Consider the following 24,751-nt stretch of genomic DNA (forward strand, 5'->3'; position numbering starts at 1 on the left):
CGAGGCTCCTGCGTGAGCTCGGGGTGGTTTGGAGAGCAGGTGCTGTTTGTTAGGCATTTATATCTATGCATGGAGACGACTCCCAGAACTTGGGTCATGGGATGCAGCAGGGGTTTGGGAACTCCAAGGAGGCTTCCGTGCGGGCCAAGCAGTGCGCGAGAGTGGCTGGTGCTATCTCCCTCCCTCGGGCTCGCCTTAACAGCGAGCACTCTGGCCGGCCGCCGGCGGGCAGGTGGCTCTGGGGGCAGCAGGTGAGGGGCAGAGGCCATCACCTGCCGGCCGGGTTCGTGTGCGTGCGGCAAGCCCCGCTCCGCACGCCCCGCAGCCATTCCCCGACGCCTGCCCGCGGGCCGCCGCCTTTGAAGTGCAGCCCCCGCCCGAGGGGACGGGCGCTGCCGGGGCGGTCGCTCGGGCCGGAGCAGGGCTGCCGAGGGGGCACCGGGGCGGCGGGGGGAGGGCGGATGGAGGCGTCGCCCGGGCCGGCCCGGAGCCGGGTCTCTCTGTTTCCCCGTAAATAAAGCGTCGGGCCGTGGGCGGCCGTATAAACGCGGCTGCGGCGGGGCCGGCTCGCCCTGCCCCAGGCCGGGGAGCGGGCGCGGGCAGAGCCGTCGGAGCCGCGGTTCAGGACGCGGACAGCGCTGTGGGGCCGGCAGGGGGGGCCGCGCTCGCCGCCCGCCGGCTCAGGCGGGGCCATGGCCGCGGGCGGGCGGGCGAGCGAGCCGCCGGCCGAGCTCAGCCACTACGTGGTGGCGCGGCCCATCTACAGCGAGCCCGGCTTCCAGGAGGAGAACGAGCGGCGGCCGGCGCTGCCGCCCACGCTCCGCGAGCGGGCGCAGGCGGCCTGCAGGTGGGTCCGAGCGGCGGGAGCGAGCCGGGGGAGCCGCAGGGCGCGCTGTCCCGGTGCCCCCAAACCCCACCCGCCCAGGGATGGAGTGCCCCGCACGCCGCACTGCCAGCGGACACATCCCTGCTCCCTGCTCCCGCTGCTGCCCGCGGCGCGCTTCTTCAGGGAACGCGCTTTTGACAGCGGAGCGTGCCCCGTCCCTGTCTGGAAGACAGGGCTGTGACAGCCGCTGCCCCTTACGTTTAAATGTGCATCAGCTCAGCTGTCACTTTGGGCTTCTTGGGGCGCTGCAGTTGCAGCTCCGTGGGGTGTGTTCATCCCTTGTTTTCTCGCAGATGTTCAAGGAAAAGGGCCTTTCAGATCGCCAAGTCCTTTCTGCCCATCCTGGAGTGGCTGCCCAACTACCGGGTGAAAGAGTGGCTGATCAGCGACATCATCTCGGGGCTCAGCACCGGCCTCGTTGCCACCCTGCAAGGTAAAGCCAGGCACGCTCCCCACCACGTCCCTATAAGGGAGCCGGCTGAACACCGGGACGTTATGCAGATGGAATTACAAATCTGAGACTTGTTATTTAATACTAGATATTAGGTATTATTTTGCAATAAATAATTGATGGTCTTAATTTATTCCTTTTTCTTTCCTTGGCTAGAAGATTTAAATTCCCTGTGATGTGCTATAAGGATGTATTTAACTTTTCTTCCGGGCATTTTACTCAAAGAGTATTTATTTTGATATTTAAAATTTTAATGACATTGCGATAAATCAAATAGGTTGTGTCGTCTTATTTCTCTTTCTTGGTTGTCTAAGCCTATAGTTCTTCTGCAACTGCCTACAAAAATCTAGTTATTTCCCTAAAATAATGCAACCCTGATATCTACTCCTCTTTAAAATTCATCTCATTAGGTTGTTCAGGTCTCTGCAGAAGACAATCCTCAAGGAGGTGGTGATGTATTCATATTTTTCTAAAAGTTGAACTTGATGGATATTTCCAAGAGTACATGGCTTGCAATATTAAGTTTCCCTTACTTCCTTATTCCATTTGTTAGTAAAGCCTTCGGTAGATGAACAAATAGGAAAGTGTCAGAAATAAACAGAAATTAGTTCAAATAAGCTGCTTAAGGAAGACTCAGAGAGCAGAACCATCCTGCCTGAGGCAGCACCCGTCTAAGACAAGACTGACTATAACCCTGATACATCCAGTAATTTAATCTCACTAGAGTTCTTACGCTATTTTCACAGTTTTTTTGGGACTGCAGCAGGCAAAACTAGCTGTGTCAACCCCACACTTTCCCTCAATGGAATTTAAGTGTTTGCGGAAGGGGATGAAGATTTACACTGGGAACAAAGAAAGCAGTTTACGCATTCCCGATTAGACACAAGTATTCTCTCCTGTCTGTTCCCTTGGAGCATGCTAGGAAGGCAGAGACTGGCAGAAAAAAAGCATTACAAACTTCTGCTCCAGGCAGGGGGTGACCTGAGAAATAAAGAGAGAGATTCTTTCCCAAAGAAAGTGTCAGAGCTGGAAGATCTTTGCTGAAGGTTACATGATCCCTGTGCCTTTTTAAAATGAACTGGGCTAGACTTATATGAATTTCATATTACTTATAACAGCTATTGTGCTCATACTATAACCTTATTTTTTTTCAGTGCCCTGATTTAATCTTAATTAGAATCTATTTGTAAAACCAATTTTTTAAAATATACTGTCTGGTCTCCCACCTATACATTAAAAAAAGAAAAAGGTAGGAAAAAAATTGAAAAAACCCAAATTAATGCAAATCTACACCTAGCTATAATTAAAAAAAAAAAGTCTGAAATTTTAGAACATAAATTACAGGAAAAATTGGCCAAAATATTTTCTAAAACATGTTGGGATCTTGAAGTCCCTGAAGTCCCTAATTCCCAGCAACTAAGTGTGTTGCTTGCAGTCCTTCAATCAGTCACAGTAATGTGAGCAGGACTTCAGGACTTGTCATACTCTGACAGGTTTTGGAGAGTCTTTGAAGGAGAACTCTGGCTAACTGGGATTTGATTTTGAAGGCAATTTTTTTTTATTGCTTGCTGGGTTTGACAGCTTGCACAGGTATGCAAAGGAAGAAGAACCAAGACTCTCAAATTTATGTGACTTACTATTGGTAGATTAGTTTTTACTGGGAAAAGAAGCGGCCCTATTTTCACAAGAGCTGAAGATACTGAAGTGGATTTGTTGTGCAATAACTCAGAGACTTGTGCTTGAAATTTCTGTCTGAAACTAGAACCTCCACATATCCTCCTTTTCTCTCAAGAAGCTTGCAGCAATGTTATCCACCTAGGTTTTTATCTCAGCCTGTGTCTGAGGCTACCTGTGCAAACATGGGAACATCTTTAAGTACTTACTCACTCACTCAGCTACCAGCATGGGATATACACTCAATTACAGTCATTGATACTCACTCACATGTGTGCCTGCAACTGACTTACAAGACAAAACATATTCTAAATTGCATCTGGACTACAGCAGTAAATCTTTCTGAAAGTCTAATCTAGAAAAGATTGCTGAGAGATTTTAAATATGATATTTTTGATGATCTATCATTTCAGGTTTGGCATATGCTTTGCTGGTTGCAGTCCCTGTTGGATTTGGTCTCTATTCTGCCTTTTTCCCCATCCTGACATACTTTTTCCTGGGAACATCAAGGCACATCTCAGTTGGTAACTGCATGTGTTCAAGTTACAGTGAATTATCTATTTCAGTGTTAATCCTTACTGCAGACATTCATATTTCATACAATATAAGTACTTTCTGAAACAAATTGGCTATGGTAAATATTAATATTGGTGGATCTTGGGAAATTAAGGCTTATTTATTCTTTATACAGGCAATTGTGCATAATAGCTGACTTTAGGTAAGCCACTGCTTTTTGCTTGAATTTGTGCTGAAGTTTAAATCTTGTCTTTGGCTACACTCTGTGCAAGAAATTACCAGATCAAGGCCTCAGTAAGCAGTATGAATGACAAACATTTTGTGTATCAGCTGAAGCTCGAGATGGCTAAAACAGAGCTCTTTTAGTCTTCTCTGCAAGCCTTATTTGCTGCATCCTTTTTTCATTACTGTGGACAGTATCTTCTTCTTGCCTGTCGTGGAGACCCAGAACTTGTGTATCCACTCCAGCCTCACTGTAGGTCCTCACATCAAGGCTATGGGTAAACTTTGTTGACTCTTTCTGAATACTTTCTTTAGAATATGAGGTTTGTTTCCTATCAGTTCTCACATTTAAAATTCTTCTTACAGCTTGAACACTGAAGTGCCTTTTTCTTCATTCTAGCAAAATCTAGTCTTTTCTTGTTCCTATCTACCAAGAACACATTGTTTTCCCCTGCCAGAGCTTTGGCATGATACTACACTTTTTCATCAGCTTTCTTCTCTGCTGCATCAAAAGTCTTTGTATGTTTTCTCAACTTTGTTAGCCTCTTCCTACCCTGCCAAGTAGCTCACATTTGCTATCCAGATCTGACTTGTTATGTCAACTTATGGTGGCATTCCTACTTCCTAGACTATTGAACACTCCTTTTTTTACACTTTTCCCAATGCTCTTATTCATGAAGTGTCCTTTAAGGTATCTGTAAAATTAACTTAATCTTCTTTAAGACATGTTTTGACATTTTCCTTTTCCTCATAATTTTAGTAAATAACTGCAACAAATATGATTACTTTTAGATTGTGTTTTGCTGACACAATGATCACTTTCTCTATATCTTTTCCAAAGTATAGTTTCAGTCATCTTTAGCCAATGTAATAGCACAATACTGCCAAAAGATGTGATCCTACCCATTGGATCATGTTCCTGCCACAACTGTGGTGTTGGGAACCCTGGTCATGTGGCACGCTGGATCAGCTGAAAACTAACCATGACAAAAAAACCAAAAAACAAACCAACCAAAAAAAGCACAGGCAAACAAAGAAACCCTAAAACTTAAAGAAATAAATGTTGCTTTCACCTGGATTGGTGATCTGTGTTGTCTGATTGTGATGCTGATACAAGGGAGATGGTTGGAGCATGTTGAACATGTTGCCCCTTTTGGCCTTGGTACAGCCCTAAATTTGCTCAAGCAAAGCATGAAACTGCACTTGTATCTGCATGTACAACATAAGTTATTTAAAGAAGGAGCAGTATTTAAAGAAGGTGCAGTATTTTTGTCTCCTGTATGCAGTGCCTCTGTCTCTTGGCCCCTTAATACCACCAATGTACCCCAATTACAAAATTACACGGCTTTTCTGACCTAGAGTTTCTTGTCTAGTCTGATAAATTTTTTTGGTTTTTCAATGTTTGTTGAACTTCAGTGTGTTCTGTTTGTCATTACAGGTCCATTCCCAGTAGTCAGTTTGATGGTGGGATCTGTTGTATTGAGCATGGCCCCAGATGAGAATTTTCTCATAGAAGGCAGTAATGCTACAGGGTTTAATGTCACAGGAGCACTGATAGACACTGAATCCAGAGATGCCCAGAGAGTGCTGATTGCAAGCACTCTCACATTCCTGGTTGGAATTTTACAGGTAAAATAGTTGACTTGAAGACACAAGGTTGACACTGCTTTAATGTTAATGGCAGAAAAATGCCTACTATGGCAGTCAGACATTTTCCTGTAGTAAAACACAAAAATGAATGAAAGTTATCACAAACTTTTAAGAGCTTCTTATCCTGTGTAGAGTCTCTGCCAGCATGACTGGGAGCACAGAGAGCAGAATAGCCCTGCCATTGCAGACCAGAAGACCTGCATGAAACTGAGTACTTAGTTTCATGCATTACTTAGAAATTAAGTAATTAGTAATTAAGGAGCTTCTTTCACACATTTCTTCAGGTCTCCTTTATTTCATTGGATGGACAATACTAATCTACACTAAGCTGAAATGGGGGAAAGATGGTCCTAAGACTCTGCATCAACAAAGAGAGAAAACAAAGCATAAGAAATCTCCAAATAGAAGTGTACCTTTTTGTTATTTAACATGATAATGTTATAATCCTGTTATTCTTCATGATTTTTCTAGGTTATATTTGGAGTTCTCCAGATTGGTTTCATTGTGAGGTACCTTGCAGATCCATTAGTTGGGGGATTCACAACTGCAGCTGCTTTTCAAGTGCTTGTGTCACAACTGAAAATAGTTCTGAATGTTTCAACTAAAAATTATAATGGTGTCCTTTCCATAATATATGTAAGTATGCCCTTCTAATCTGCTTTGGTTTTATGACAGATATTTTTATATAATTGCTTATCTTCTGCTTCCATTTCACACAGGGATGGTTCATATATATGGTGGTAATATGGTATAGTATATATGTATATAGTGTATAGCATATATATGTATACTGTATATAGTATATAGTATATAATGGTATATATGGTATCGGGCATTCCTTCAGTTCTCCTTTTCATGAAGGTCTGCAGCTGTTCATTTTTAGCTGTGGGGTTCTAAATAGCTGCCTTTGGGGTTCCCCAAAATTGCCATCTTGAAGTCTTCTTCAGACAGAGCACTTTTTCACATGAAGTTTAAATGCCAACCAAAACACTTTAACACTTCTTGTCCCATCCCTTGCTTTCTCACTTATTGTGAAGGACATTTGATAATTTATTAACCCTGTCAGGTCATCTCCCAAGGCTCTTTGCACTTAAACCAGCAGGTCATTCTGGTAAAGGGCACAGTTCTCCATTTCGCACTGTAGCCATGCATGTGAACTCCTAAAGGATAGAGATTCCCACCCTTTGGCCAGGTACCTATTGGTTAGCAAATGTGAGGCTGACTGTTGCAACTCCATTTGTTGATTTTATAGAAAATGCTCAAATGGAGAAATGTTTTGGCTGCATTACAGAAATACTGAATTCCTAGAGGTCTTGTACTACAGAATAGTATCCTTTCCCAGGAAAATTGTTCAGAGTTGTGTCACTGACTTCAGCATGAAACTCTCCAGGTTCATAGTATTTTAGATGTTCTGCAGCACTTCATCGTAGAATAGCAGATTTCTAAAACAGGCTATTTTAGGAGAAAAAAATGTATTTGGAGATTTTACATGCCAGCTCTGGCAACCAGACTAGGAAAAATACAGCAGACATGTAGATTAACAATAATGGGATGATAATATAACTATAAACAGCAAGGAAAAAAATTTAAAAAGAGATCTCGTGAACTATTTGTGTGGGTAAAAAATTATTATCTTATGGGTCTTTTCAGAACTAATGAAAACTCTTCCCCTCAGAGCAAGGAAAGTTAGATGAGACAAAGTACTTACTGTATAATAGACCTTACAGCAGACTTGGCAGAATGATGGACTTGTTAATCCAGAATTTTTTTCATCTGTTTGTTTATTGAATGAATGGTATTTAGTATAATACACTTTTTGAAAAGACTATATGGTTCTTCCAGCTCCAGCAAGGCTGAGCGTGATGCTGACTTTTTAGGTTAAAGTTCAAAGCTTCTGTGTTCTTGCAGGTGAGCCAGGTCAATGTGTTTGCAGGTGCATGTAGACCAAAGAAATTGTTATTTCTGGTCTGCTCAACCAGTGATTTGCTGTGTCTGCTTCAGCAAGTTTTGGACTTGCTTCAGTAGTGTTTAACAAACTGCAATACCAAGCTTCCAACATTAGCAGAATCTGCAGCCAAAGTTAGGAAGTTACTGTGAAGTGAAGCAGTGCAAGAGGGGCTCAGCCATTCTTATGGGATCTGTGGTAAACAGTAGAATGGGCAAAAAATGGCTTCAGTCAACCAAGGGAGGGCGTCAGATTCAGTGTTTCAGGAAGGCTTCTTCAGCTTAGAAAACATAGCCAATTAAGCACTTAGATGTTGTATTTCCAAACCAAAGTCTGTTCAGAAGGGTGGGAGTGCTGCTGCAGCAAACCTCCTCTTATGTTTGAACAAAAAGCTCATTACTGGGGGAGCTGACCAGGATGCAAGAAGTCTGTTTATGGCCCCTTTTCTACCAGATCGTTCTACTACAGCTACTTCACTATGCATGGGATAATTACATTTTCTTGGAGACAGGAGGCAAGTGGTGCTTAGGAGGAGGACAGAGGAATATTTGTGACTTTTCTGTAATCATCCCTTCATGCTTTCTCTGTACAATAACTTGTAATAAACAATAGGATCAAGCAAGGGTAGAGAAGGGAGCTGCCTATTGCAGCCCAGTTGTGAGTGCTCCAGGCTGGGGCTGAACTCTGCTGGGAGGGTTAATTTACTGTAGAGTGAAGTTTTCTGCTGCTTTTCTGAAGTGTAGGATTCTGCTCAGCCTGGTAGGACCTGTCTGTTCACACTCATTCTCTGTTTGTCAGCAGTGGAAATAGGAACCATGTAAGGCACAGACATTTTCCTCTTTAGAAAAATGAGGATCTCCCTTGCTATTTGTCAAAGTGAAGAAGCTCCAGATCTTCCCTTCCTTGCTCTGATACAGGTAGAGGTAAAACACAGGTAGAGAGTTAGCTCTTTTTATGTAGTATTAATTGACTAAAAATTGGGAAGTAGAAGTCCCTTGTGAGCACAAGTCTTGCAGTTATGCTTTTTCCATTAAATTCACTATTAAATCCATTTACTGATAGCATCTTGACAAAACATTTTCCTCAGGCTTCTCCAGGCTTGAATGAAGTTGCTTGGCCTTCCCCAAAACCCTATGTATTTGGATCATCTCATGAGTATTTGCACATCCTTCAAGTGGACATGGGCATGTTTTATGCTGTCATTTTTATTTTTCAGACTCTTGTTGAAACATTTGAAAAAATTGGGACCACCAACATTGCAGATCTTGTTGCTGGACTCCTCACCATTTTTGTCTGCATGGTAGTTAAAGAAATAAATGATCGGTTCAAACACAAGATACCTATACCTATACCAATAGAAGTTATTGTGGTAAGCAAAGGGGCATAACAAAAGCTTAAAACAGATAAAATGGATGGGTCTAGCTACAGGAAGACAGGAACTCTTTTTAAGTCTTAAAACTGTTGTTTGATTTTATTACAGACCATAGTAGCCACTGGCATTTCATATGCTGCCGACTTGGAAAAAAAATACAATGCAGGCATTGTTAAGAGCATTCCAAGAGGGTGAGTGTCTTTGTTTTGTGGGAAAAAGGTATTATTTTAATTGGCTAAAAATGACTGTAGTAAGAGAAAATGCATAAAAGAAACATTGAGAGCTGTAACCTGAGTTTAGAACTCAGATCTGGAAATTTTCTGAGTTTTACTTCTGGCTCTATCAGTTATGCCACCTAAATGTGTTGCCTAGCTTTCCTTCTGTAAAATGGGCTTAGGAATGTCCATCTAATTCATGAAGTCTATCTGAAAATTAATTGCTTCTGCTCATGAAGTGACTATAGGACTATGGAAAATGGTTTTTAAAAATAACAATTTTTAGTAAAGAAATTTTGCATAGATTTAATTTCTCTAATACTGAGTTATCCCACTGCAGTTCATATTCATGCTGCTACTGTTGTCCCAATCAACTTTGTCACTTCCATACTCATAGAAGCAAGGATGTTGAGGATTACACTCATAGAGACTTCCACTTGAAAGATTCAGAGCACTCACAGTAGTAACCTTCACATTCCATTTAGTATTCAGGGCTTAATTAATTAAAATTTGTGGAAACACAGTAGGGGATAAAATGCTTCTGAGATCTTACTGAAGAAGTATGTTAACAATAGTATGCAGTGGCATTAACATATTTATGTAATTCATCATACTATTCAATAAATTCTTTATTCGATGCTTCAAAAAATGTAGTTTTTCACTTTGCTATCATAAGGCCAAATCTCAGTCATGCTGAGAACAATGGTAACTTTGTTGCTGACTAATAGCATCAGGATTTGGGCTGGGGTGAGCTAGATAAGCGTGTTCTGTATGTCAATGGGCTGTTTCCACCTTTTTATTAACTTGAAACATTACACTTCATATTATAAGCAACCTGTATGCCTCTGCCTCAAACTCCTTGACAGTTTTGGTAAGAATAGAATTCAATCAAAGTTGGTAACACCAATATATCTTCTAAATGCTAGATTTTTGCCTCCTGAGCCTCCAAATGTCAGCCTGTTTTCCCAGATGATTGCAGCCTCCTTTTCCATTGCTATTGTTGCTTATGCTATTGCCGTGTCTGTGGGGAAGGTGTATGCAACCAAGTATGACTATGCTATTGATGGAAACCAGGTATGTATAACCAAAACAGTTTATAAACGTAGTAATTTTAATGTATTGATTTTAATTAATGTAAATTTGCATTAATTAATTTTAATTGAGGTAAAACATGCTGACTTATGTAGCCAAATGAAAGAAACACCATTCGTGCACATATTGAGACAAGCACTGAAGTCTGACAGGAGAAATTCTTTCAACTCTTGAAAAAAAATTAGCTGAAATGGCCACATAGAGATGAGCCTGATCTAGATTCAGTATGGGCTTTTCACACTATTTCATTCCTTCTGTATTGGTTTAGTTACTGCAGTAGCTCTGAAAGGGCTGAGCACTGTATAGGGGAATTTTCTGGTGATGTCAAGTTGACATGTCCTAGCAACCTACTTTCCATTTCCACTTGTAAGGCATATTTTGAGGTGGGCTGCTTGGGCAGATGAAGGCAATGTCAAGCTAAGAAGTTGTTCTGGACAGCTTTATTTAGGCTTAGTCTTCATGCAGGATTTGAATCAGCTGAACTTTACATTTAATAAATTATTGTACTTCTCAGCATGACACCAGTTACATCAATATAACTACACTTGTAACCTAACAGATCAGCCCTGCAGCTTCACACAAGTTAGTGCCTACCAGCACAGGAACGTGCTGGAGTAGCTGTGTGCACTAAATGGCTGAACTGCTTTAAGCAGTTTCTAGGGGCACAGAGCTAGAATGTGACATCAGCTGTGCATCACAAGCTCTTACAGGATTCCTGCATTTGTTCAATGTCCTCACTGGGAGTTATGTTGCTTGCCCATGGTGTAGAATGAAAATGTCAGAAAGCTTCCTCATCTTGCATCTACGCTAATATTTGATTTTATCCTTTGAGCATATTAGAAAATGCCCTCACTACAACAAATAGATGAGTATTTTGTTAATGAATCCTTTATTTTAGTACTAATGGATTACATAAAGTTTGACTTTAGAAACACTGTTTTGCTGTGTATAAGAAAATTATGCTTCTGTTTGTCAGTTGACAATCCTTAAAGGTCATATCTGGTAACACTTGGTCTTAAAGTTGACCAAAATGCACCAACTTTTCAGTTTAATAAATCTCAAAGAATAATACATAATCCTAGAAGTGCTGTTTATGCTGTTCTTTGTTGAATATGTTGTTCTGCCAGCAGTGGTGTGCTTCAAAGATACTGATTAAATATTGTAGTAGAAGAATTAGTTTATAAAAGCAGAGTGCCTTCATTTTGGTACTATATTGTGAATTTTCCATGTAGCAAAGGTTAAATGCAGCTCAGGATAATGGGCAAATAGTTTAGTTGATCTGGAGAACGGTAAAATAACATCACAATAGCAGGTAGTAAAATATTTTTGAAGGACAGGTTGATACTATTATCTACCAGTGTCTATATTGTCTTCATAGATGCAGATCATTAACACCTAAGAACACTAGGAACTATACCTCCAATAATTTCTCACCGATCACAGTGGTTACATGGGAGTAGGCATGAATCATTTAGGTCTGTTCTTGCTCTTATGGTTGGAGCAAAATGAAAATTTACAGGAAATTTAATTTTGTACAAAAGAAGGGAGACAGCCAAAATCAAAAATTATATTTTAAAAAGTTTGCTGTGAGTGAAAAGCTCTTGTGCCTGTGTCAGCTTGGTGAAAACAATGTTTCTGTCAATTATATGGGGTTGGTTGCAGACAGCTCCCAAATTCTTTATTTCCCAGGAGAGGAATGGCCCAGATCCCAGGACATAAAGCTCCCAGGGTCCTTGTAACTTGAGCAGAACAACTAGCATCAGTAGGTGCCAGCATCTGTGTCCCTGGGGCAACTCTATGAGAATGCTGCCTGAGACTCAGCGTGAGTTCATTGAGATGCTTAGAGTGAAAAACTTCTGACTTAGCAAACTAGAATTTCAGTGAAATTGTGTGTTATTGCAAAGTTCCTTAATAGTTCTACTACTAATACAATGCTTTGCATTAGTTAAAGTCTTGTCTAAACTCAGACTATTGTACTGAGTTTAGTACAATAAACTTGTTTAGCTTGTGATACCTGGGAGTTAAATTTATTCTAGTACCCATTTCTTGATTATTCCAGTGTAATTCTTAGAAACATTAGTTTTGGTAGCATTGATAGAAATAAACTTTAAACATATTTGTACTCAGACAAGTATGTCCACTTCAGGGGGAGTGCACCAACTTCTTTGTGTTGGTTTCCAAACAGAGGTAGCTGCACTGGCACAAGAGGCATTTGTGTAAACATTTAACAGCTGTTACTAGTTCATACTCTTCTTAATATTATTGTGCTACCTACTTTATCAACTATTGCAGAAACTGTTGTCTTTCTCCATTGAAAAACTGTCTTCAGGCATCTTTTTTTACAGCATTGTCCAATTATCTTTCAGGAATTTATTGCCTTTGGATTCAGCAACATTTTTTCAGGTGCCTTTTCTTGTTTTGTTGCAACTACTGCTCTTTCACGGACTGCAGTCCAAGAAAGTACTGGTGGAAAGACTCAGGTAATGACCTCTTCTTACTAATAGTGTGCAGAAGTAAATTTAATTTTGTGTAGTGCACCGTGAGATGAAAATAGTCCTAAAATGATTGTGTTGCTGGCACATGGAAAGCCATGGCTGTCTTAGCTGGGCTCTAATAGTGAATAATTTTTGTAGCTCTGCCAGAAGAGGGCAATCAAGTTTTACATAGCATGAGTTACCTTAGGGGTCAGAAATCTTTTAACTCTAGTTCCCCAGAATTTAATTTCCAATTAAAGGACTGAGTTTATCACAGTAGGATGTGGGAGGAAATCTCTCCCAGCTGGCTATGATATCTTTAAGCTCCCATGTGCTGGCCTGAGCAGCTCTGCCATTTGCCATTCACCATCAGCCATGGAACATCTTCATAATGTTGTGTAAACTATTTTACCAAACTATAGCTGTGTAGTTCTTAACAGTGAAAAACTACAGGTTATCCAGCAGCTCCTATTCCAGCTTACACACAGACTGCTCCATTCTGTCTTTGACTGTCTTTGTAACATAACCCCTCAAGAGCTACTACCTTGTGTTTGTTTAGACTTCCTGTTTAATTGAATTCCCTCTGTGTTAGCTGAAGTGCATAATGGTTGCCCACATATGCCTAAACACAATGGCACTTTGGCAGGTCTCCCTGTTCCTAAAGAAATGTAATGTGCAGCTGTTTGTACTTTTTTCTTTGTAATCCTAGAAACAGATGATAGAATCATAATAAATTCATTTCCTGTAAACACTGTTCTTTGCAGGTTGCTGGTATAATCTCAGCTGGGATCGTTTTGATTTCTATTGTTGCCCTGGGGAAATTGCTAGAGCCCTTACAAAAGGTATTGTACTCTTCTGCAGCACAGCCACATCAGATCCAAATGTTCAACCATGATGGGCAAGATTAATATACCTCTTTAAACTGTGGTATCTGATTCCAGACAGGGCTGTGGTTTGTAGTGTGTCACGTTGAGCACTATTTTAGTATGTATCTTTGCTTCTGAATACCACTTTTTTGTTATTTTTCTTCACAGTCTGTGTTGGCAGCTGTAGTCATAGCTAACTTGAAAGGGATGTTCATGCAAGTGTTTGATGTTCCCCGTCTATGGAGACAGAATAAAGTGGATGCTGTAAGTAACCTGATTTTTTTTCCTCCTGAATGTTTTTGTCCAGTTTTGGGTTTTTTACCTTTTAATGACATCCAAGTTTCTCTTAACTACCACATAAGCAGAATTTTGAGGAGTTAACATCAGAAAACTTTTATGTGTATCCTCAAAATGCAAATGCCATTAGGTCAGTAAAAAATTCCCCATTTTAAGGTCAGTATTCTTCTTTACTTCCTAAACCCTGCTGCATAGGTGCCAGTCAGGGTATTTGTGTGTATTGATAACTCCTTCATAGCCATTCCCATAGTATACAGCAATCTTGTGTTGATATGGCTTGAAAAGCAGATGGCCTGCTGCCACCTTTACCATTCTGATTTTATCTTTTGCACTGTTAAATGAGTCAGACCTTTCCTTAATTCATGTACATATATTTTTGTTGTTACCACATGAACATCCCATTTGCCTGAATAATCTCAGATAGTTCTCAGGAAAAGTGTTTTTTTGTTTGTTTTTGGGTGTTTTTTTTTTGTTTTTTTTTGTTGTTGTTGTTGTGGTAAGACTAATCCCAGCTAGGATGTGGATTCATTTGGCATGCTAAGGGATGTATGAAGAGACTTTTCTTATGAACCACTCTAACCATATCTCAGGGTACTTGCTCACATTTCACACTGTGTATTCTGTGGAACAGACCTTCACTGTGGCTCTTAGAGCAGGAAAAGATTGCATGAAAGACATTTTTCCCATTACTGTGCTTAGATTTTACAGTTAGTGTTATTGGGCATTACCTGTCTCAGACAGATCTCAGATATTTTAGTCCATCATTTACTGATTTATAGACAAAAGATCCCACTGACTTCAGTGAAAAGTGCAAGCACTCAGCTTTTAAAAAAATTTGAGTCTACTGCATGAGCAGTGATGTAGGAAAGAAATGAGGAGTGCACTTCAACTGTTCTGCCTGAATATTCAGTGGGGATCTTAGAGAAGTGCCATCAACCTGTTAATATGAAATACCTCTCTTTGCAACAGTTCTTTCTGATTCTTAAATGTCACTGAGGAATCCCCTTCCTTCCCTATATGTCTGCATGTGGGGCACCTTACATATTTTACATCTTGGTAAAATAAAAACTCTTTCCAGATTTAAGAAAGATTAACAAAGATTGCCATCATCAGAAATAAGTAAATGCAATGTTTAACTATGTCTCCTTCAATTTCACCAAAGGAGTCAGATCCTTAAAAAATACTGTTATGTTGAAAACTCCCTTATTTCCTAAAAAGCTAACTATGCCTAATAAGTTAATGATGGATGAAAGCATCTTGGAGGAAGAAGAAGACTTTTGTATGGAATTCAGCAGATTGCTAGTGTGCTACAATCAGCTTCAAAGTTAAAATATGCTTCTCATGTTGTCTGGTCTAGTGTTTCTTTAGCATGACCACGAGTCATATGTTAAAATGAAAATACTTTACATTTGTTATTTTTTCTCCAGATGATCTGGGTTTTTACATGTATAGCATCCATCATTCTGGGACTTGATTTGGGATTACTTGCTGGCCTTTTGTTTGGATTGCTGACAGTTGTGCTGAGAGTTCAGTTGTAAGTAATACAGTATCAGAAATAATTCTTAGTTTTATATTAGGAAAAAGGAAGATAATATGCTGAAATGCAAGATGATTTGTGGCAGAATATCTGCTTGGGTTTACAAAAATTTTGAAATTAAAAAAATCTGTTTCTTTTAGGACAAGACACTCTTTCTGTGTTATCATTTAATTACACTGATAAAAGAGAAGCTGCATTATTTGATCAGTATTTCATATCATGTTGGCCACTCTGGTGGTGCTTAGCCATATGTTTTATATGCACCCACGCATCTGAGTTCTGAAAAGGGACGGGAACATTCTAGATCAAATATAAACAGATGTGTGTATAATAATATAAAAATAGATCAAATATAAACAGATGCTTTTGTAGTGAATTGACCATTACAGTAACTCTTAGCAGGTAATACTACTCCAGCATGTTGCACATGCCAATAACCTTTTCACTTACTGCTTATACAACACTGATTGTATGGCTGTAAAATAAGAGCAAGAGAAAGCATGAGAATAAGAAAAAAAAGTGCTTCTGGCTGATTTTTTGCTGCTTAAAGAATGGGAGTGGAATGGTGAGAAAAGGTGGATTTGAAGAACCTTATATTCAGTCATCTTGTTATTTTTCATTGACCTTTTATCTGAAACTACAACATAACTTCTTTCCTTCAGCTTGGAGTTCAGAGAGCATGGTAACTAGCATTACCAAGGTACAGTTGCACTGTCAGCAAATGCATAAAAATAAAGCCTTGTAAAAATTGTTACACAATAGTAGATTATAAAAAAATGAAATTTGAAGAGACTCAAAAAACAATTCCCAAATTCAACTCAGATAATGTTACCAAAATATAAAGGGGAGATGGGGCCTTACAAACTTCAAAACTATTTGCCTTGGCTGTTAAATATATATCTGGAGACTGCAAAACATTTTGGTTTTGTTACTGATTAAAATAAAAATTTAAAAGGTTGGACAAAAAGATTTACATAATCTGAAAATAATGTAAATGCATTTCAGCTGAAGTGAAAAAAGCCACCAGTTTTTTTTTTTTCAGTGTAAAAAAAATTTGTTTTTTTAAATTTCAAGTGAACTAATCTGCTTTTAAAATATTCTTCTGGTTTGGAAAACCAATTGAACAAGTTGTTCACTCATCTCTTAAAATCAAAATGGTGCATTAAGTAGGCTGAAATCAAAGTACCTTGTTTTTATAAAGGCCTGTTCACTACAGTGACACAAAATAGCTTCAACACTTTTGCAAGTCTGTTAATTTGGCATTAGAAAGCAAAGGACAGGAGTCAAAGCCCCTTTGTATGCAGCAATCCCTTCAGTTCTGTGAGTGCCCATGTATGACATTTACCTTCACTGTCTTTATTTCTGGTAGTCCTTCATGGGGAGGCTTTGGAAACATTCCTGGCACAGACATCTACAAGAAGGTCAAGGACTACAAAAATGTAAGTCATGGCTGAATTGTTTTCCTTGCGTCTACACATCAGTGTAAGCAAAGGTGATGCCTTTCATGTTGTACAAACTTGAATTTGGAAGTGGGGTGCTCAAAGATAACAAATTTCAGAACCATCTTCATCCAGATGGTTGGTCTATCTTGCATGCTGGGGTTGTAAGCTTCTAAAAACTGAATCCCCTCAATCATCAACAAATCCATGCCATTTTTTAAAATTGGATATGTAGTTGAACTGTTGAAATAGTTAAACTGCTTCTTATTGTCAAATATGGCTTTTGCTGTTTAACCTTATATTTTTTGGCAACAGGTTATAGAACCAGAAGGCGTGAAGATTCTCAAGTTTTCAAGTCCAATTTTTTATGCTAACATCGATGGACTGAAAAGCAGCCTCAAATCCACTGTAAGTGATAAGTTATGGGTTTGGAAGCTTCTTAACTGTCCTTGAGATTTCCTCAGAATTATACTGAGTTAAGTTAAATAATTTTGGTCTGTTTTCTGTAGGTGGGATTTGATGCAGTCAAGGTATACAATAAGAGACTCAAAGCACTGAGGAAAATACAAAAGCTAATCAAGAAGGGAAAATTAAAAGCTACTAAGGTAGGCCTTTTTAAAATTATTTACCTCTATTCTTTCTCAAAGGGTTACTGTTGGAGCTTTTTAGTTAAGGTTTAATTATTAATTACTCTGTACTCATCTTTAAAATACAGATGAAGTGTGACTTCCTACATGGTAGTACACTTTATAAGTACCATACAGAATTTATAATACAACTTAACTTACAGTTTTAATCACCTAGACCCTAACTTTTCACTTAGAGTTTCTAACTACCTGGAACCCCTGCAGATCAGGTGAGATCTTAATATATGGTTTAATGTATCAATATAACAATCATAATCTAGATATAAAAATGACATGAAAGAAGTTGAGTCACCAACACTTCCCTTTTCTCTGATGGGGTCACCAGCTACACCTGGTTGCCCACGTGCCTGGGACCTTCAAGGCCAGCAAGGAAGGGAGAGACCTGCCTGGTGCCCAGGAGCCTTGAGGCTGGTAGGGAGAGGAAGAAGAAATCAGTTTGGTTTGTCTGATTGGTTCACAGGACTTTCAGGGAGAAAGGACCTTTTCAGAGGGAAAAGGGAGCAAATACATGATCTGCTCAGCCACAGAGAATGGCTTCTTGCCATATAAAATGGAATTAGTTATGCTAACCACAGTACCAGGACTGGGAGCAGGGGGTACTGCTCTCAAGTGTCTGTCTTGTCAGTTCCTTCAACAGAAGATACCACAGGGTGGTATTTTCTGTAACTCCCAGACTTTCCCCATGATTAAATTCTATATTTCATATATTATCTGTGCATTAGAATGGCATCATCAGTGAGCCTGGTATTAATAATGAAGCTTTTGAGACTGATGAGGAACCTGAAGACAACCAGGATCTTCAAGTTCCCACCAAAGAAGTAGAGATCCAGGTGGACTGGAATTCAGAACTCCCAGTCAAAGTAAACATCCCCAAGGTGCCCATCCACAGTCTCATTCTTGATTTTGGAGCAGTAACCTTCTTGGATATTGTAGCTGTGAGGTCAATAAAAACGGTAAGGGCATTTTTTTTCTGATGTTCTATGAAAATGAAACTAGTCAGTAGTACATAAATCAAGAGCTGTTAGCAGAAGTTAATTTCTGAGTTTTAAAAAGTATGTTGTTGAAAAATACCATGAAAATATAAATATGAAAAATACCAGCAAGAAGTAGAATATTGGTGGTGTGTGTATTTTAAGTGGGAAGAAATGCATTAAAAGAAAAATATGAAGGGTGCATAGTCAAGTACTCAAAATAATTAACTGCAAAATGTGGTCCCCTTATATGTTATGAAATATTCTAGTTATATATTTTCTTTCCACATGCCTCCTGCTTTATTCTGGGCACAGGATGATGCTCACTCAACACAGAGGTAGTAAAACTTTCATCTTACCATCCCAGTTCAGTTTTAGATTTATTTATTCATTCCTTAATTTATTAATTCATTTTAATTATGAAGGAAGAATGATTAATTTCTTTATAGTATTTTCTGTGGCTAGTATCAAGTGCTTCATCAACATTCATTAATTAATCTTCAAACTCACAGTACATAATAAGGAGATTATATTTCTTCCTAGGAAGAAGAAAATGAGGTGTAAAGATTAAGGCCAAGTATTTCCATTATTTTTGGTGCTCAGTTACAAGTGTGTAGGACCAGATTGTTCAGTCTTCATTTTTTTCTGATATTTTGTATGTTCAGATGAATGATTTCACTAACTCAATTTTGCAGTTGGGACTACTTAGCCTATCAATAAAACCAGATCTCTACCATGACTCAAGTTTATCAACTAACAGAAATAGAATTAATAATCACCTCTGAAAACACTAATCTTAGAGACTTGCCTGCCACCAGGGAGCCAGGGGTAGATCTCAGTCTTTTACCAAAGTGAAATACAGGAGCAGTGTGTGCCTTGCATGAGCCTCCTGCCTAGGCACATGGGAATATGGGATTCACTGACATGACTCTCTCCATGTGTAGCTTTCTCATCCAAGGACAGGTCCATCTGTGCACTGCATGAGAGAAAAATCTGTGTAAAAAAATCTGCATGTGCCAGTGAATGAGTGTATCATATCACACATACATGAGGGAAATAAAGCTCAATCAGGCCCACGTGGTCTCACTTGGAGAGATGATTATTGGAATTTTGAGAACAGAATGACATGGCAGCAATGCTTAATTGGCAGCAATGCTTGTGCATGTAAAATGGGTAGTTCCACTTACATAGCTGAAGATAGGCCACTTCAGCACCAGGTACTTGACTAGTGGATCTTTAAGTACAGCAAACTATAGCAATACATTAATTATGATGAATAAACAAAATATACTATGTGGAATGAAGACAATCAGAAAAAAAATGAAGTGTATGAGTCTATACATTACACAGACCTACAGACATATATGTATGTTCTCCTTATAAATACATCTCCAGGATGTATTTATTGATGTCCTTGTTGCAAACTTTTTTTTTTTTTTAGATAATTAAAGAGTTTGAGAGAATTGATGTGAGAGTATACTTTGCTTCATATCAAGGTAAATATCCAAGTATTTCTGCTTTCACTCATGCAAAAAATAAAATGAAGGTGAGAAGGGATCTCTAGATGTGTCTGTGTAGCATGCACACTAATAAATATGTGAACTGTAACACTGATAAGCATTGCTGACTCCATTGGGACACAAAAAATGGTGGGGTGCAAAGGAAATACGGAAAGTAAAAGTCAAAACTGAATTATAATTGATGGATTCATTTGGCTGTCCACTTGATTTCTGACAGTTGCAACTACGTATTTTAACTTCTATTTCTTAAATACTTCATATTGTATAAACCTGTTATGACTTTCTTTTATTCAGACAACCTTATATCTCAGCTGGAACGGGGTGCCTTTTTTGATGACACTGTCAGAAAAGACATATTTTTCTTGACTGTCCATGATGCTGTGCTCTACATAAGGAATCAAATGACATACAGTGACAACCAGGATCCCATATTTGAGAAGGTAAGGATATCCAGCAGTACATTCCCCTTCCTTCCATCATCTAGCACTCATTCTTGGAATTTCTGTGCCACATTTGAAAACTAGACCTAGAACTGTAGTAAAAAAAAGTGGGAGTGTCGTAAATTGGGCAGCTTCTGTAGTACATGAGTATTTTTGTAGATTAAAGGAAGGGTCTGTCAGCTCCAGGAGCTTGTTAGTGAAAAGAACATGAGAAACAGCACATATGGAAAACACTTCATCCTAAGACACATTTTCTAATTTCTGACTACTGGCATCTTAAGAACCTCATCAGCTGGAGGTTGCATTTGGAACATTATATTTAATTGCTACAGATGGAGTTTTCTTCAATGTGTCTGTGACACTTCCTTTGGAACCTGTGACACTATCCTGTGGAGATGGGTTCTCTCATTTTCAATTATATTACAAATATTTCCTGCTTGTTTTTGGCCTGCTGGACTTCTGGGTTGTTAGCTGCAGTGAATAATCATTCCCTGCTCCCTTTCCCAACGCTCCATAGACTTCTGATCAAAGCCATAGTCTCACTCTACTTGGCATGGATGTGTACAAAAGCTGTTCCACACTAGTGTTAATTCCTGCTGCCTTCTCTGTGCATTTTGTCATTGTATTCTGTGTTTTTTTCAGATACCCAGAATACTCTGTAGCATTTAGAGATTTGCTATGCTCTGTAGCATGTAAAAGGCCCTCATAAGGAAAATGGTCATATAATGTCCTCCTTTCTTTTCACCACAATTCCTTTCCTAGCAATCACTATTACAGTATTATGAATAAATAGCAATTAAAATTAATATTACTGATAATTAACTGGGCTAGGACTCTTATTTTTATAACTTTTTCATACTAATTTTTGTGCTAGACATTAACATTTTCATAATGCTATACAGCAGTTTAAAGATAGATTTTATTATTTTTACAAAGCCATAACTAGTCATGTGAGCAGAGGTAAGCCCAAAGGCTCTGCAATTTATAAGTTCCTCTCAGCTGAAGTAAATCATCATCATCTTTGTCAAGGAACAGTAAACAACAGACTCTTCTAAGTTGTGGAAATTATTTTATAGTACTTTAGAGAAAAAAAAAAGTTTTAATTATATGGACAACATGTAACTCATCATGTTTCTTAATTTCTTTCTACCAAGATTTCACTCATGCAGGAGTCTAAAGAACCCATAGAGTTCACAGAAGCCAGCCAGCCTGATGATGAACTTGATGTTCAGGAAGAGGTATGCACTTTAGAACTGAATGTGTCTATCCCTCTGCCTGTAGCCTTGAGTCATGCTGTGAGAGTATGGCCCTCAACAGGTACCTTCTCCATAAATACACACCCTCTCTGGATACTGAATGGCAGTGCTAGGTGGAGGAAGTCACATTTTTCTTGAGATTATAGTAGATTATATCTGCTTAATTATCTCCTCATCTCTCTTGCTTTAGGATTACTTTTGCCTTACACAGGCTTATAAATAGATCTAAACACAAGCTGGGTGCCTAAAGGAAGACTTGGTAAGGCTTGAGGCACCAGAGTCCAAAATGATAATCAACCTTCTCCTTTCGTTCCTCCTTTTAGTACAGCAGACAGCTTCTTGCACAACCTGCACAGTTTACAGAAGTTACTTTCTTTGTACTTTCACTGAGTTTCTCGTTTACACAAACATGCAATTTTCCCAGATGGTGTATACTGAGAACTAACCAGGGCCTGTTTCTCTCCACCTTTCAAAACCCATTTCTCTAGGCTATGCGCCGACTTGCCTCCTGAAGGACTGCTGGCACTGTCCTGCCTGTGAGCACACAGCAATATCCACGCACCAGTACTATCCATACCAGCATTTTCTGCTATGAAACCAATCTTTGCACTTGAAGAAAACCCTGATTGTTTGTCTGAATGATACAGATCTCTATAACTCTCCAAATTTTAACTAGCATTATCCCAGAAATATTCTGGACCTTGATTCTGCAAGCACTTTCTGCTATGATATATATTAATAAAAAAGAAAATCAGAAGACTGTTGTGAAAGATGTACTTAGTTTTGAGACTAGTCAGCCAGAAGTTGCACTTCACTTTTATCAGTGTGTACAGGATGAAAAGCTGCTCTGTGGTCTGCCCAGGAGAGTGGAAGAGACCAAAATCTTCGGATGGCAAGCCTTTTGTTCAATATTTCTACAAAGCCTAGATGGCCAAGGCTTTGAATTCTAGAACATTAGTATGGTAATATGTGCTGACAAGCCTTGAAAATTGTATCATGATCATTGTTTTCAAGCAATTCCTTGAATTGCTGCAGGTAGTTACATCACTGAAAGAGGTGACAGGTGAAACTGTCACATGAACAGGAAACAGCACTGAACTACAGTAATACTTCAAATAGGGAAAGTTTCTAAAGACCCTTGGACATGCGTTCATTAGTTCTGTATTAATCCCACTGTAGCAAGTCTTGCACTACTATTAATGATGGTCCCTTAAATGAAGGACAGATTATTTTGGCTAGGTTACATAGTCTTCGTCAAGAGGCAGATCATAACATAAATTAAGGAAAACCTTAGTTCCTGGGTACTTAATGAAATCTGTAAAACAGGCTGATACTGAGTGTAAGCAAGAAAGTCAGAATGTGACCTAGTATTGACATTTGGTTTTTTTAAAATGGAATATAGGAGTATTTTTTGTTTAATGAATAGTTATATTTTTATAGAGATTTTTTCTTTTAATAATCTACATCAAACTGCTGATGCTGCTGTTCTTTTACATATGAAAGTTCATAATGCACAAGTGCAATAATTTACAAAAGATAAAGATTTGAGCAGAAAAATTTTAATCCTTAACTAATGTTCTTAGTTTTCATGATGAAGAAATGTATTTTGAAGGAAAACAGACTGCTACCTTGATTTTTTAGCATTACATTATTTTTTAAATGGGAGAAAACCCCTGCATTATAAGGAAACGGATAAAAACTGAAGTGTAAGAAATGTCCAGAAGCATAAGAAATGCCTTTAAGTTCAACATGTGGAAATGTTAAGTTCAATATGTGGAAAATTACCTTCAGTATATTTAATTCTCCTTACTTGATTACATCAGAGAAATTTTCTCACATTACACTGCACAGAGATTTGTGCTGCAGGTAGCAGTGGAAAAGCTAAGCACTAAATAAATTATTCTGGCTTCAGGACCCGAGTGAACTCTGTTAACATCAGTGAAAAAAAAATCCTACAAACTTTGGCCAGTTGGACAGTGTCTTACACAACAGGTAACGGCACCAAACTAAAATCTGTATTCTCTTGTTAAGGCACAGACTTCAGCCTTCTCAACAGTGAAGTTTCTCAGTACAGGCACTTGAACTTAGGAGATGCTGGTGCTCCAGTCCAAGCCAGCAAACAGCAGGATTGTATTCACAATGGACGTGGGCCTTTTGTCAGTGGGGTTGGCATCTCCACCATCTGAGAATGGGGCAAGAGTTCAAGAGGCAAATCACACCACTCTGCCCCTCTTCAGATGGAACCACTCACTTCTATTGGCACTAATGCTTCAGCCCAGCCTGTGGTTTGACAATTCATGCTTTTAACTCTACCTGTCCTCCTTCTGTCCCCTTGCCAGCCTCTCACAGGAGGTTGGTACTCCAGCCCACCTTACTGTCCTCAATCCCCATCAGGCTGTGGCCCCAACTCCTGTTATCCTGACTGCTGGAACAGTTGCCAGTGCACAAGGCCAGTGACATGTTTTTTAGAAGCTGTACTGCTTTTCTGAAACAGATGTACATTTCAAGTAAGAAGTAAAATAATCTACCTGGCAAGTGAGCTTTCAGCTAATTGTTATGCAGGGCACAGTCTACAGAAAAGCTGGTAAAAAAATGGTAGCGGTGATTTTTTTCCCCTCAAGGTAACATCTGCACTGTGAAGTTTGAGTACAGATTCTTACTTGACAGAGATGTCATTGTATTATTTTTGAACTTTCTCTAGTTCTTGTCTGCTATTTAAAAAGCAATGAAATACTCAACAGTTGTCTTCCAGTTATTTTCCAAATATGACACCTGATCTGGGATTAATTGTGATAAAATATGATAAAATGCACTTATTCTGGGCCCGTGTATTTCTTCCAGGCATGATTGTTCTTAACTTAACAAGCACAAAATATTAAACTTTTTCTGAAAAACAGCATTTCTCTCAAAGCCTACAGTGGCATAGAAGAGTAAGAGGTAGTATGCAGAATGCATCCAAATGCCTTTCTCAGTGATTATGTGCTTAATTTTCCATGTATCCATCAAAATTAAGGATACCAAAATGATGGATTTTGCAATGAAGCTAAAATTCTCTACAGTTTTGTACTAAATAAAATATCTTTAAGTAGTATAACTAGATGTGCTTATCTTTTTCCAGTAGGATGAAGAAGTGGTATTTTTGTATGCATTTTGAGTATTCCTGTTCTGTCGTTGCATGTCAAATATCAAATTTGGAGATGTATTTTAAGTTTTTTTACACTTTTAAAAAGCTGCATTTGAAAAGTAATTGTACCCATTAACTAGAAAATAAAGTTGTGCAT

At 39.0% G+C, this 24,751-nt stretch overlaps 1 protein-coding gene across 1 annotated transcript; it reads left to right on the forward strand.

Annotated features, from left to right (window-relative positions):
- The first annotated feature begins 600 nt into the window (after window positions 1-600).
- Window positions 601-24,735, forward strand: SLC26A4 (solute carrier family 26 member 4). The gene is made up of 20 exons (XM_041405371.1): window positions 601-847; window positions 1,180-1,319; window positions 3,425-3,535; window positions 5,188-5,378; window positions 5,871-6,035; window positions 8,561-8,713; window positions 8,825-8,907; window positions 9,858-10,005; window positions 12,390-12,503; window positions 13,262-13,339; window positions 13,532-13,627; window positions 15,088-15,194; window positions 16,567-16,636; window positions 16,952-17,044; window positions 17,146-17,241; window positions 18,006-18,236; window positions 19,696-19,750; window positions 20,069-20,214; window positions 21,369-21,452; window positions 21,959-24,735. The coding sequence occupies exons 1-20, from the start codon at window positions 693-695 to the stop codon at window positions 21,980-21,982; spliced, it is 2,340 nt and encodes a 779-aa protein (XP_041261305.1). The 5' UTR covers window positions 601-692; the 3' UTR covers window positions 21,983-24,735.
- The last annotated feature ends 16 nt before the right edge of the window (window positions 24,736-24,751 follow it).

The sequence above is a fragment of the Onychostruthus taczanowskii genome, unplaced genomic scaffold (genome assembly GCF_017590055.1).
Source record: "Onychostruthus taczanowskii isolate IOZ18803 unplaced genomic scaffold, ASM1759005v1 scaffold23, whole genome shotgun sequence".
NCBI classification, from domain to species: domain Eukaryota; kingdom Metazoa; phylum Chordata; class Aves; order Passeriformes; family Passeridae; genus Onychostruthus; species Onychostruthus taczanowskii.

Excerpts from the sequence above, each read along its gene's own strand:
- SLC26A4 (XM_041405371.1), top strand. The coding sequence starts at position 693 with ATGGCCGCGGGCGGGCGGGCGAGCGAGCCGCCGGCCGAGCTCAGCCAC. Across the intron at positions 848-1,179 it reads CGGGCGCAGGCGGCCTGCAG|ATGTTCAAGGAAAAGGGCCT; the intron begins GTGGGTCCGAGC and ends GTTTTCTCGCAG. Across the intron at positions 19,751-20,068 it reads ATACTTTGCTTCATATCAAG|ACAACCTTATATCTCAGCTG; the intron begins GTAAATATCCAA and ends TCTTTTATTCAG.